This window comes from Sphaeramia orbicularis, chromosome 17, assembly GCF_902148855.1.
Source record: "Sphaeramia orbicularis chromosome 17, fSphaOr1.1, whole genome shotgun sequence".
In the NCBI taxonomy this organism is placed as follows: Eukaryota; Metazoa; Chordata; class Actinopteri; order Kurtiformes; family Apogonidae; genus Sphaeramia; species Sphaeramia orbicularis.
The window spans coordinates 16,846,662-16,860,191 of record NC_043973.1 but is presented as its reverse complement, the minus strand read 5'-3'; the positions used below and the strand labels follow the sequence as shown (position 1 = coordinate 16,860,191).

Below are 13,530 nucleotides of genomic sequence, written 5' to 3'. Positions count from 1 at the left end.
CTTTCCTCTCCAATATTTTTTTTAAGTCACATGATTACTTTAAGCCTACAACAAACACACATAATGTTGGTTTAACAGCTACTAAATGAAGAAACCCTCACTGTGCGACCTTTGTCCCTCCCTATCGACTCTTTATTATCGACAGAAGGGCAAAAAGCACTGAGTCAAGTTCATACGGACAGTAGTGGAACAAGTATTCAGATCATACAGGAAAAGTATTAACATGACACAAACACATCATACAAAGTAAAACTGCTTTTAACAGCAAAATGTACTCAAAGGATGGAAATCATAAGTCAGGTAAATATAGTCCCTGACAGTGTTTTACTATTATATGTGTTTTTGATTTCACATTTCTGCTTTATTAATGTGTATGCTATATTTTACTGCAGTTTGGAACAACTCTATGTACTGTTGTTAAATCTACAATATGTTTTTAACTTCACTGACAACATTCAGATTGTGAAAAAGCATTTCCTATCTAATCCAAGAGATTTAACACAAATAAACTTTTTTTTTTTTGTACTGGGTGACCAACTGACAGGAGGAAAATAATAAATAATATCAGAATCTGAAGACCTTTTTCATCCTCAAAGGCAAATGGTATAATCTGGGAATTGATTTTCCTGATTATGAGTGTGAAAAGAGAAGAAAAGAAAAGAAAAAAGTCATCTGAAAGTGTTCATAAGAGTTGAACTCTTGTGTGTATCGGCTGTCCAGTTGTCATCTGTTAAGTGGTAGCAGGTTTGAAATAAACATGTGAATGAATGAATGAATGAATGAATGGAACTCAACAAAACCATGAGAAAAGAACAGAAGTGTGCGTTCTAAAAGATGTCCTAAGAGAAAAATGATGTATAAGATGTAACAAGATCATAAGCCTTTCATTATTTATTTGCAAAAGACAGCATTTAGTTGTTTCGGTGTTCTATATTGTACATTCTGTATTTTGTATTCATGTTCTGTGCTATTAAATTGATTATTTCTTCCAAAATCACTTGCATTGTAAAGATCGCTTGCTACCTTGTAATGCTTCTTACACTGAAAATTATGATGTGTGTGTTTTTTTTCTTGGAAATGCACACTAAAAAGTGCTCCAAAAAGGGATGGAACAGGATTAAACTGATGCAAAAGATGCAACAAGACAAATATGACAAGAACGACCAAACATACAAGACGAAAATGTAGTAAAAGTAAATAAGTATAAGAATAATAATATAAGAATAATAATATACGAATAAAAAGCTCAAGTTTTATTTTGTTTAATTAGGATAATGAATTAAAATTAATTTTGGACGCATGACAATTTTTAAATATGGAACTTTTGTTTCTAAATTTTATGTTTTTAAACATGAAATTTCCTCAGTATATCAGAAATCTTTTTTTTTAATTATTATTAATTTATTTACTTACTTATTTACTTACTCATTCATTCATTCATTCATTCATTCATTCATTTACAAACTTTATCAAAGAACCACAATAATACAATCAAACATTACAGGCAACAGACAATGGACAGTATACAAAATAGAATAAGAACACAACACACTTATTGAAAGGGGGTATAATTATTCCATTTTAAGCAATTCTTGGCACATGCTAATCGGCTAAAATTTACTTAGGGGGTCAAATGAGTGGCCAGTTTTGTCAAAAAAAAAAAGTTGTAAGAAATGTATAGAACTGTGTTGAAATAATGCTAATACATTTGTGCACAGACTACTGATATTATTTGACAGTGGAAGCTATATTTTCAGAAATATTGGATTTTGAATAGCATGAGTACTGTATGTGAAAACTTTTGCTGGTGGACGGACGTGACATTACCCATGATGCTCTGGTCAGTACCAGTACTTTATTAGTAATAAACTTATATACTTACTATTGTTAATTCTCCTCTTATTCATAAATGTTAGTATTGTGGATCTAAAACAATAACAGCTGACACAAAAACACAAAATGTGTCAGTGGACGGATGTGACATGGTTGTTACAGATCCCATCATACTGATGCTCGGCAGCCATGTCACCGTTTCCACAAATGATCCCTGTGCAAAAACTAGGATCAGAATTATTTATTGTATAGTTTATCATCATACTAAAGAATAAATAACAATATAGAATTGTTATTTCTTTATAAAAATGCTTATTATTAGAAAACTGTTGATTACCTCCGCCAAGGAGGTTATGTTTTTGCCAGGGTTTGTTTGTCTGTCTGTTTGTTTGTTTGTTTGTCTGTCCGTTAGTGTGCAACATAACTCAAAAAGTTATGGACAGATTTGGATGAAATTTTCAGGGTTTGTTGGAAATGGGATAACGAAGAAATGATTACATTTTGGTGGTGATCGGGGGTGGGGGGGCCCGGGTGGGGGGGGGGGGGGGGGGGGGGGGCACAGACCAGAAAATTTCATCAAAATCTGTCCATAACTTTTTGAGTTATGTTGCACACTAATGGACAGACAAACAAACAAACAGACAGACAAACAAACCCTGGCAAAAACATAACCTCCTTGGCGTGGGGGGGCCCACGGGGGGGCCACTGATCAGCCTTGGCGGAGGTCTGCGCTCTCCGAGTGCTTCTAGTTTAAAAAGTGACGTGTGACATTCTTAATGTATGTATTGGTGTAACATAAGCAGGATGGATCAGCACCATACTCCATATTGTAACCTGTAAAAATACAACATGTGATATGTAGTATATAATCTTGTAAGAAAAATTGGGGAATCTAAAAGAATAGAATGTTGGTTTTTCAGGTAAATTCAGTTAAAATATAACTTGGCCATTTGTGACATGAAAATATAGCATTAATTGTGATGAAATTGGACATTTTTGACCTGAAAACATAGTTCATATGACCATCAACATGTTGCAACAGAACTGAAATCCTGTAAATTTGCATAACTTTACCAACACAAAGTTCCTTTGGGGATTCACTTATATTGATTTCTTCTGCACAAAGACATAAATAAGACCTCTAAGCAAATTTTAGCCGTAATAGATTTTGTTGCTTTTTTGTATTCTGAGTTTTGAGGGTTTTCTGTCTTTCTTCTTCTTCTTCTTCTTCTTCTTCTTTTTTTTTTTTTTTTTTAAATTTGTAACTTTTCTTTCAAAAATCTATGCCTATGAATATGAAACTTGTCTAACATCTGTTACAAATCCTTCCTCTCAGGTTTCTGAAGCATCATTATCACAGACCAGTCGACCAATCAGAGCTCTCCTCCTCACGCAGCCCCAGACGGCCTGACCCTCCTCCTCCTCCTCCTCCTCCTGTTCTCAACATTAAACCATAAATGCTGTGATCTCCTCACACACACACACACACACACTCTTCTCCAGCTCCTGCCGTCTCCTCTGCTCTTCTGTCCTGTGTGATTCATCTCCAACCGTGAGTTCACTTTCAGACACACCCGACTTTTATTATTGATCTGATCCGCTCTTAAATCTTGCAGGACACACTGTGTAAATACTAACTAGTCGCTTTGTGCATAAACTTTTGCACTATTATAGTCGATTATACAGTCGAATGAAAAGTTTGGTGCAGATTCTTGCACCAGATGTGAATGTTTCCATTGATTCCGATTTCCCGACTAAGTGAGATTTTCCACAGCAACCAGTGAAAAGACGGAAAACAGAAACAGCAGTGTAAAGGTCCACAGTAACCCACTGGAGTGTTTATTATGGGGTGGAATTCACTGTTATGTCTCCAGGATGAGTAGAAGCAGAGAAGAGAGGAAGGCTCAAGTCTAGGAAGTAGTAGTAGTAGTATGGTAGTTTGAGTGTTATGCAACACTTTGAGGAGGAAAAAAAAAAAAGGAAAAGAAGTAGAGTCAATATTACACTGAACGGAAGAATGGGCACAGACTGGTTTAATTTGAACAAATGTGTCTTTAAATTTAAGCAAGACCTTTTATTTTCAGTCTAATTTGTCGGGAAGCAGCAAGTAACTATTGTAAATTCTAGCTTTTTTTTTTTTTTTTTTTTTTGCAGGTGATGTATTGATTGAATTTTTTTTGCCACAGTAAAAATTACTTATTAACCCTTTCATGCACGAATTGTGAGAACCTTAATCAAAAAAATTTTCCTGAGTGTTTTATTCCTCTGTAGGCATGAAAAAACAAAAAAACAATGCGATTGAAAATTTCTTCTGAAAATTAAATATAAAAATAACTAAAATAAAAATACTAAAAAAAAAATTGGAAAAAATACATACAAAAAATCTTATGAATCTATTTTTCATGAAGTTGCAAAAATGTCCACTCAGCTGGACACCACATGTTTAATTTTGGATGCACAGAAACATGTATTTACTGATAAATTGTGTGAAAACTGTGGGGAGGGCTTGTGATTTGGGGGGTTTATGCTCAGGGGAGATCTACATAATGTTACCAATTCATGTCAGAAAAGATATGTAGTGTCTTAAAACTTTAATAAAGGTACGTGTAAAAAAAAACAAACAAAAAAAAACAATGGAAAGAACAACAAAATACATGAATATACAAGAGAACAGCCGTAGAATAGCTGTCCACTGTAGTGACCAGTATGCATGAAAGGGTTAAAAATGATTTATATGACTTAATAAGATTTAGAACATTTATGAACTTATTTGAAAAGATATGTATGTATGTATGTATGTATGTATGTATGTATGTATGTATGTATCTATCTATCTATCTATCTGTCTGTCTATCTATCTATCTATCTATCTATCTATCTATCTATCTATCTATCTATCTATCTATGTTTTGGAATATTTTTTCATTTACCACATCAGGCATATATAATATACCGATCACAATGTGTGCTTAAAAACAAAACTAAAACATTGCTATTGTTTTTTTTTCCTTAATAACATAAGTCCAATAATAACCTGTTTGTAATCCCTATAGTGTTACCTGTTTCCACGATCAGTATAACATTAAAGTGACTGTTTTAGTAAAAACTGATGAGAAAAATGACAATTATTACCATTTGAGATGTTTTAAAATCCAACTGATTACCATGAGAAAACACTAATATCATTTTAAACACATTTTAACCTTTAAAAAACTATTACAAAACAACTTTTGTGGCATTTCAGTGAGTAAAGTCAGACGTTGTGGTTGATGTAATTCTGGCTCCAACATGAAATGCAGCAGAGTTACAGCGTTACATTAGCGTTATTAACTGTGGAGTGGGGATGTTTCCACGATGCACTGCAGCATTTATCGATCTGGCTTTTTCAGGAAGTCTGCTGCTCATGAAACCTGATCTGTAGGCTGCTCATTTACCAGACAGCTGAACAAACTCTGCACAGTAACATCACTCCTTCAGGTGGTGATGATGTGTGTTAACAGAATTATATTTGGTTTTTATCAGACAGTAGGATGTAATCTTTTAATATACATCAGTCCACTGTGAATAAGAGGTTGTGCACGGTCATCAGGTGTATCATATGAAGACGACGTTTAGAATATGAGGTGAAGTCTGTTCTAAGAGGAAGTGGACATTGTGGCTTCACATTCGACGTCAATGCAGAAATAATCCTGCAGCCTGATTTGTAATCTGGGTCTTGTGTAATCGGGTCGAACTGTAATCTGTATAATCTGGCATCCTTGGTGTCTTTTTAAACTGTAAACTTTATTTTTTCTTTGCTATTAAATATCCTGTCCTATTGTCGGTGTTGTTTACTTATTTGCTAGAAGTCGTTTTCAGTGCATGTGGGTAAAAACGGGGAGTTTCCTGTTTGCACTCAGTCGACAGTAGATATGTAAAGTATCTGAAGTTTTGGTCATGCATGTTGCTCTTTTTGTGATGTGGGTGTGTAGTTCTTATCTGGTATGATGCTGGCAAACGTACTGTATGATTTACTGAAGGAAATCTCCTGATTATGGTTCAAAGTACTGAATCCAACCAGCCGGAGCTGTTTGTACTCACTTTATGTTATGAATTTGATGCTTAAAATCTAAATTCATCCATTAATTGAACTATTAAATGAATTACCTGAAATTTTGATATTTTAATAATCACTTTTTAATCTTTTCATGCATAGTGGTCACTCCAGTGGACTGCTATTCTACATCTGTTCTCTTGTATATTCATGGGTTTTGTTGTTTTAGTTCCATATCAATTAACACAGTGGACACTTTTGCACCATCCCATAATACACTGACATTCATACCATTACTGTAACTTTGCTGTTCTTGATAAACCTCATCTGCAGTAACATGTTTGAGTGTAAATCGATTGCTAATAAAGATTAGGAATATGATAAAGTGTGAGAAAACATCACATTAGCTGTGTTAAAAATGATTTGATTTTATTGTTTTCACACAGTTTATCATGTTCTGATATTGCATTCTTTGCTTCAAAAATCAAACACACGGTGTCCAGCGGAGTGGACATTTTTGGAACTCCATGAAAAATTGTGAAGGTAGATTTGTTTCTTTATTGCTTTAACCAAAAAAAAAAAAAAAGAATTTCAATTAAAAAAAAAATTCAATTAAAGAAAAATTCCCTTCAAGAAAAAAACCAACTCAATCAAAGAAAAAAAAAAGTTCAAATGCAATTTTTTTGGATCTTAAATAATTTTTGCATTCGTCTTATTTTATTACTTTTAATTATATTTCTGATTATTTATTGAACAGCTAATTCACCCAAACTTGCTTTATTTGACTTTGTTCTCTAGCAGTGGAATGAATCACAGTACATTTACTATGCTACAAGTACAAACCAAAAACAAATATTTTCAATCAAAAAAAAAAAAAAAAAAAAATTCAATTCACACAAAAAAACCTTTTCAATCAAAGAAATAAGTGTTCAAATGCAAATTTTTTTTTTATCTTAAATATTTTTTTTTTGCATTCAACACTTTTTTTTTCTTTGATTGAAAAGATTTTTTTTTTATCACAAATTTTTTTGGGATTGAAAAGATTTTTTATGGTTAGAGCAATAAAGAAACAAATTTACCTTCATAAAAAATAGGTTCAATAAAAAAAATCAATTGCACTGTTTTTTCATGCCTAAAGAAGAATAAAAACACTCAGGAAAAAAAATTCCGACTAAGGTTCTCGTAATTTATGCATGAAATGGTTAAAGAAACTGAGCAAAAATTCTCTGATTCCAGATGCTTTAATGTGAATCTTTTCCATTTTCTTTGCCCTTCTATGAAAGTGAACTAAATGTCTTTTGGGCCAAACAAGACATTTGAGGACATTTGAGATGCAGATCAACTTGGATGGACATTTTTCACCTTTTTGTTATATTTTCTAAACATTTTGAGCTTTAACTATAGAAAACGGTTTAGTCTAAGCAACTTTAGAGCATGTTTCTTCAGACTTGCAGTGATAATTCTCCTTAATTGCAGTTGGGTTGTTGATAGTTTTCTAAACCAGTAAAGCAACATCACATTCTTAAGTTTACCTTTGGACAAAACAAAAACTTTTTTAGAGGGCTGAGAAACATACTTAAAGCTGCGTAAAGGATACCTCACTTTAATGTACTTTAACAGGTGTGACAGTGCAAACAAAACTGGTTTGTGAACTAGTTTGTCTGGTTGACTAGTGCTTGTGTGTAGCATAATGTCTTTTGTCAGTGTGCCATATGTATTTATAAGTACTGTGGTTTGAACCTACACAGTCACGTCTTCTTCAGGAAGAACATCATGATGCTCATATTTAAAAATAACCTCCTGACATTGCTTTGTTTCCTGCATCTATTCTGGGTTTTCACAGGTTTTCAGTTGCTGCAAAGTTTTGCATCCCTTGCAAATACTAACGCAAAAACATTTAAATCATCCCCATCTGTCCACGTCTGTTTCCATCTCATTCTAACATCTCTTTGTCTCTCTCAGACTCATCATGGTTTCCCACAAGGAGTTTGCAGAAGCGGGGAAACAGCCCGGCCTTCAGGTGTGGCGTATCGAGAACATGGACCTGAAGCCAGTTCCTAAGGCCCTGCATGGCAACTTCTACACCGGGGACGCCTACCTGCTACTGTACACAACCTCCGCCCCCTCATACTGCATTCACATGTGGCTAGGTAGGACGACGACTATAGAGTCCACAGAAACATGTCAGACAGCTGATAATTTACCAGGAACATCGTGTACTTTTATATGAATTAACATATTTTATGTAATAAGGACTCAACAGCGTGGAGTGGAATTAAAAGCAACATAGGGCTGGTACATGTAGAAATGCACTTACAGGTTTAGGTAAATAATAAAAAAGACTGAAAGACGCTGAGGTGGTGATGGAAATAGCGTAAGAGTCAGCGGTCTCACCTGTTCTGAGCTCTGTTGCAAGACAAAATGGAGGTAGTTAAAAATAATTATGAGCTGTTTTCTGTTAGATGGGTGTTGTCAGAGCATGTTGGTGAACCCCAACTATGCAAATTTATGAGGAAGGCAGAAAAAACTTTCAAAGGCACCAGAGCACCATAGGAGAGTCAGTAACATCTTATGTCCTTTAGGTTTTATTTGGGTATTTTTAAACAGATGATTAAAGCCAGAAAAAACTGACTTAGTCATGAGGATTTTTAGACCAACACATTAACATTCATTATTGTTTTTGTTTATGTATTTTGTATTTTATTGTTTTATTTAGACAGGGACAATGCGCAGTATACATTAACCTTAAGCAGGAGAGCTGTAGTGTTCCAGGTTGTCGCACTAGTGCTAATTTCCACCTGTAGGCCCTGGGCAGGCTGATGTTATTGAAAAAACAGACATTAACAAGTGTTCAGAGAACGCAAACCTCCACCAAGCACCCTGAATGGTGTGCATGTGTGGATCAACTATTTCTTTTTAAATTAAACAGTTTCAAGGTTGTTCCATACAGCAGAAAAAGTTGAAGCTTGGTACCAGTCATGTGTATATCAAATTAGATTAAATTCCAATCAGTATTTGTTGAGTTATAATGAAAAATGTGTCATAAATGGGATTTTCAGTGTTAAATTGAAATGTCCACAGAGTCCACATTCCACAGTGGATGTGGACAATGTTGTGCCAGATACAAGATATTGTTATAAGCTACGGGTGGATCAAATTGGAGGCTAATCGGAGTCGTTTTGAATTTTTTATGAATTTTCGAAAATTGCTCAATGATGAGAGATAGGAAAATTTGAGATTTTGTGACCTTGATTTGACCTTGAACTTTGGCCTACTTGGCCCAAAATTTAGTGGGTTCATCCCAGGGCCTAGGCCTATCTGTGGGTAAAATTTAGTAAAGATGGTTGTAATAGTTTTCCCGTAAAGTCGCTAACAAACGAACAAACAAATAAACAAACACACAAAGTGATCACAATACCTCCTAGTGAAGGTAAAAAAAAACTAAAACATACAAAGAGCAGTATAATATGCATTTTTATCGTAGAATAGAATAGAATAGAATAGAATAGAATGCCTTTATTGCCATTATACATATGTGCAACGAAATTAAAAGAGACAACCCTCTAGTGGTGCGTAGTGCAAAACAGTTTAGAAGAAAGAAAAGTGTAAATATATATACAGAATAAAAACAAGCATGTCACCAACCAAGAAACAGTAGAGATAAATATATTTTGCACTTTGACCCTGGCTGGACACTAAGGATATATGTTAAATATATAGCTCCATCTATATAAAAAAAAATATTCACATCCAATCATTCAGTCTTATTGGTCCCAGTGCAGTCCGTCACACACACACACACACACACACTCTAAGCATGTTGACATTACATTGTGGCTACAGGTTTGGTTTGAGAGTAGCTGTTTTTTCACCGTGCGGGCGAATGTGTGATAGTTTGTAATTGTTAGTAGCTCTGTTGGTAATGTGTTCCACTGTCGCATGGCCACACATGAAAACACTGAATTTGCAAATGTTGTTTTGTGCCTCGGAATCCTGCACTCACTGCGTGCTGTTAACCAGGTAGTTTGAGATGTTTTTCCAGAAGTCAAAGAGATAAACCATTTTAAGGGAGGAGCAGCAGAATTATGGATAACCTTAAACAAGAGACACACATCTGTATACATGATTACACTTTCAAAGCTTTAGATGTTACAGTATATTTTGACCAAATTGGGTAGTGATGGAACACTCGTCTTTTCTTGTCATGAATCTTGAGAGAATATTTACATAATGACTCTAAAAGCCTTAGGGCAGATTTACAAGCCTGTGACCAACTGCTCATACAGTAAAGAAAAGGTGGAACTATCATTGCATTTTAGGGATGTAATGATTACCAGTATAATAATAAACTGCGGTAAAATCGCAGATGGTTAGTATTACCGTTTAAATTCTAATTATCATGATAACTGTGTTTGATTACCACACTTTTCCGGAGAAAACACCCATGTAAAGATCTGCTTTTATGTCAAATATTTGAGTATAGTTTTAATTTATTACAATTTCAATTGTGTATACCTAATATTTGGAACCAATATTCACTTTTAAAGTCTTTGAAAACATTCATTAAGCATCTTTGTGTGTTTATGCAATAAATTCTATACATTTTTCAAATCGGATTTTATAAATTTTTTTGTGTTTTCTGGCCTTCTATTTTAATATAGTAGGTTAAAGTGAAAAAAATAATAGGCAGATGATATAAATGAAGTCGTGCTGAAAAAACAGATACCAAACATGGGTATAGTAAACATTTGTTTATATAGTATATAAAGGCAAAATCAAAAGTACTGAAAAACTGACAAAATAGGCTCAGACCACTAAGGGTTAATATTTGAATGTTTCTGCAACAGAAGGTACATTGTGCCAATTATTTTATTTGTTTTTTTGTTTTTTTTTTTCAAAATACAACTTGGTTAAATTATTTCAGTGTGTGTATCAGTACTTTTTGAACATTTTGAACACAATTTCAACAATACCGCGATAATAATGATAACCGTGATAATGTTGGTCACAATAACCATGATATGAAATTTTCATATCGTTACATCCCTATTGCATTTAGATACATATTTGACATTTCGATGGACAGTGAGTTTCTGATGTATCTGAATGTATATATGACATGTGATTTGTGATGTTTTGATGGTTGTTTTTAAATAGTAATGACACAGTATTGAATTTAGTAACATAAAATACTGACAGTTCACACACATTATAAACTAGAAAAGCACTCGGAGAGCGCAGACCTCCACCAAGGCAGATCAGCCCCCCCCCCATCACCACCAAAATTTCATAATTTGCTCCTTGTGCCAGTATCAAGATTTCCAGAAAATTTCATCCAAATCCATCCATAACTTTTTGAGTTATCTTGCTAACGAACAAACAAACAAACAGACACACCCGCCGTTCCTTTGCGAAGGTAAATATCTTACTTTGAACAGTGTGTTTGCAGACACAAGCCCAGACAGACAGAGACAGTACTTCCTCATGTGGCTGCCGATCAGCCGTGGGTCTTACGTGTCGTGTCGATACATAACAGACAGCTGATGTCAGCGCTGACACATTTGTTACTGTTGGACGAACACTTTAAAGTCTTACTGGTTTGAGGAATTCCTCTTCGACTTCCCCCTCCGTGCAGTCTGCTCGTCGTATAGACTCAGTTTAGGAAGTTGCAGAACAAGCAATGACAAGAAACCTGAACTACTTTTAATACTAAAATGAAGTGAAACATAACTCATCTCACAGGTGCTGCCACTGTCCACAAATGCTTTATAGTTAGACAATGAAACCTAACATGCTCTGGACAGCGTACATTCCGTAAAAATAATAATTAAAAAAAAAAAAACAATAAAAAATGTGTCTAAAAACCTGTTGCATCATGCTGTTTCCATTAAGGCAATTATTTAATGTAAAAAAGGCAAAACTTTTACATTCCAGAATGAAAAACCTCCTATGTGGTGACATATTTGTGCAAATATATTGTAATATAATTTGTAAAAAACAAATATAATTTCAAGAAAGGACTGTGCTCCACAATGACCTGGAGTTTTAGCTCATGTTCATTTTTTTTTACCTGAATTTAAAAATGTCTGCAATTGGTTCATAACTAAACTCGCCTGGGTGTTTGTGGGAAAACAGCTAAATTCTGCTTCTCCATTTTTAGTTTCTATTCTTCTGGCTGATTCTGCAACTCTATTTATATTCTTTGAGCATATTAGAGATGCATCGATTTATATAGCATTAGCAGCATTTTAAAATCTAATGCAGGGGTGTCAAACTCATTTTAGTTCAGGGGCCACATTCAACAAAATTTGATCTGCAGTGGGCCGAACCAGTAAAATAATAACATAATAATGTAGAAATAATGTCAACTCCAAACTTTTCTCTATGTTTTAGAGTGAAAAAAGTAAATTTACATTATGAAAAGGTTTACATCTACAAACTATCCTTTCAAAAGATGTGAATAACATGAACAAACTGAAAAAATTAGTGTAATTTTGACAATATACTGCCTCAGTTTATCATTTACACATGTACATTAGAACTTACAGATCACAGTGGATCTACAAATACACAAAACTTTTAGTAACAGGCAGAATATTGTTAAAATTGGACTTACTTCACTGAAGACATATCATTTTGTTTATATTTGTTCAGGTTATTTACATTTTTTGCTAAATTAATCTTTGTTTTAGTGAAAATACATGAAAATATTTACATTTACAAAGAGAAAAATTTGGAGTTGTCATTATTTATATGTTATTATGATAGTATTTTACTGGTCCTGCCTTCTTGAGATTGAATTGGTCTGAATGTGGAACCTGAACTAAAAGGATTGTTAATATCTTAGTGTAATTTTTGCATTTCACAAATTCATCCCAAGGGCCGGACTGGACCCTTTGGCGGGCCGGATTTGGCCCCCAGGCCGCATGTTTGACACCTGTGATCTAATGTGTCTAACTACAAACAGATCAAATAGACCTGATCGTCATTCCTACCATCAATGCAACTCCATTTATACTTTTCTGTAACGGCTAAAAATATGGAGGGATTCATGGGAAAATATTTAAATGTGGCAACAACGGGAGGGAGGGGTAGAGAATCCTGGGAAAAATGGGCGGGTCTGAGGAAAGTCAGTATCCAGATACATAATAAAACTGACTCTAAGATTAAACTGCAGATCGTGTCCCATGTGGAATACGTCTGTGTGCCACCAGAGACAGACGCTCGCCTCTGCATGTTTGTGTCGATCTCTGCCAAACACCCTCCAGTGAAAACAGACACATGGACCTTTTAGTTTTTCTTCTGTCAGTGCAGCCATAATGCATCTGTGTGTCTGTGGATGTGAGTCATGTAACACTGGGGAGTAGTTTTATCCACACTGTGTGCCATCAGACAGTAATAGCAGGATGCAGAGGATCTGGGCTCTAGATGCGGTCCATGTGATTCACTCAGAGGTCCTTTAAGGTCGCTGCTGAGCTTTGAGGACTGCAATTTACTCTGCTAATGTAATGTAACTGTACTCATCTGTAGAGAAAAACATCATAGCACTGCTTTGAAGTAACTAAATGAGATGGATAGATAGATTTCTGTGGGATTCCTGAGTAATGGGAATCACTTTTTCTATATATCATGTGATTAAGATGTAAAAAAAAAAAAAAAAAAAA

At 34.5% G+C, this 13,530-nt stretch overlaps 1 protein-coding gene across 2 annotated transcripts in view; it reads left to right on the top strand.

The window, feature by feature from the left end:
* Window positions 1-3,251: 3,251 nt before the first annotated feature.
* Window positions 3,252-13,530, top strand: part of scinlb (scinderin like b) — a 50,384-nt gene continuing 40,105 nt past the window's right edge. For both annotated transcript variants that reach the window (XM_030160223.1, XM_030160222.1), the window contains exons 1-2: window positions 3,252-3,385; window positions 7,829-8,016. In XM_030160223.1, the coding sequence (XP_030016083.1) occupies window positions 7,836-8,016 (181 nt within the window). In that variant the 5' untranslated portion in view covers window positions 3,252-3,385; window positions 7,829-7,835. The remainder of the gene's footprint in view (window positions 3,386-7,828; window positions 8,017-13,530) is intronic.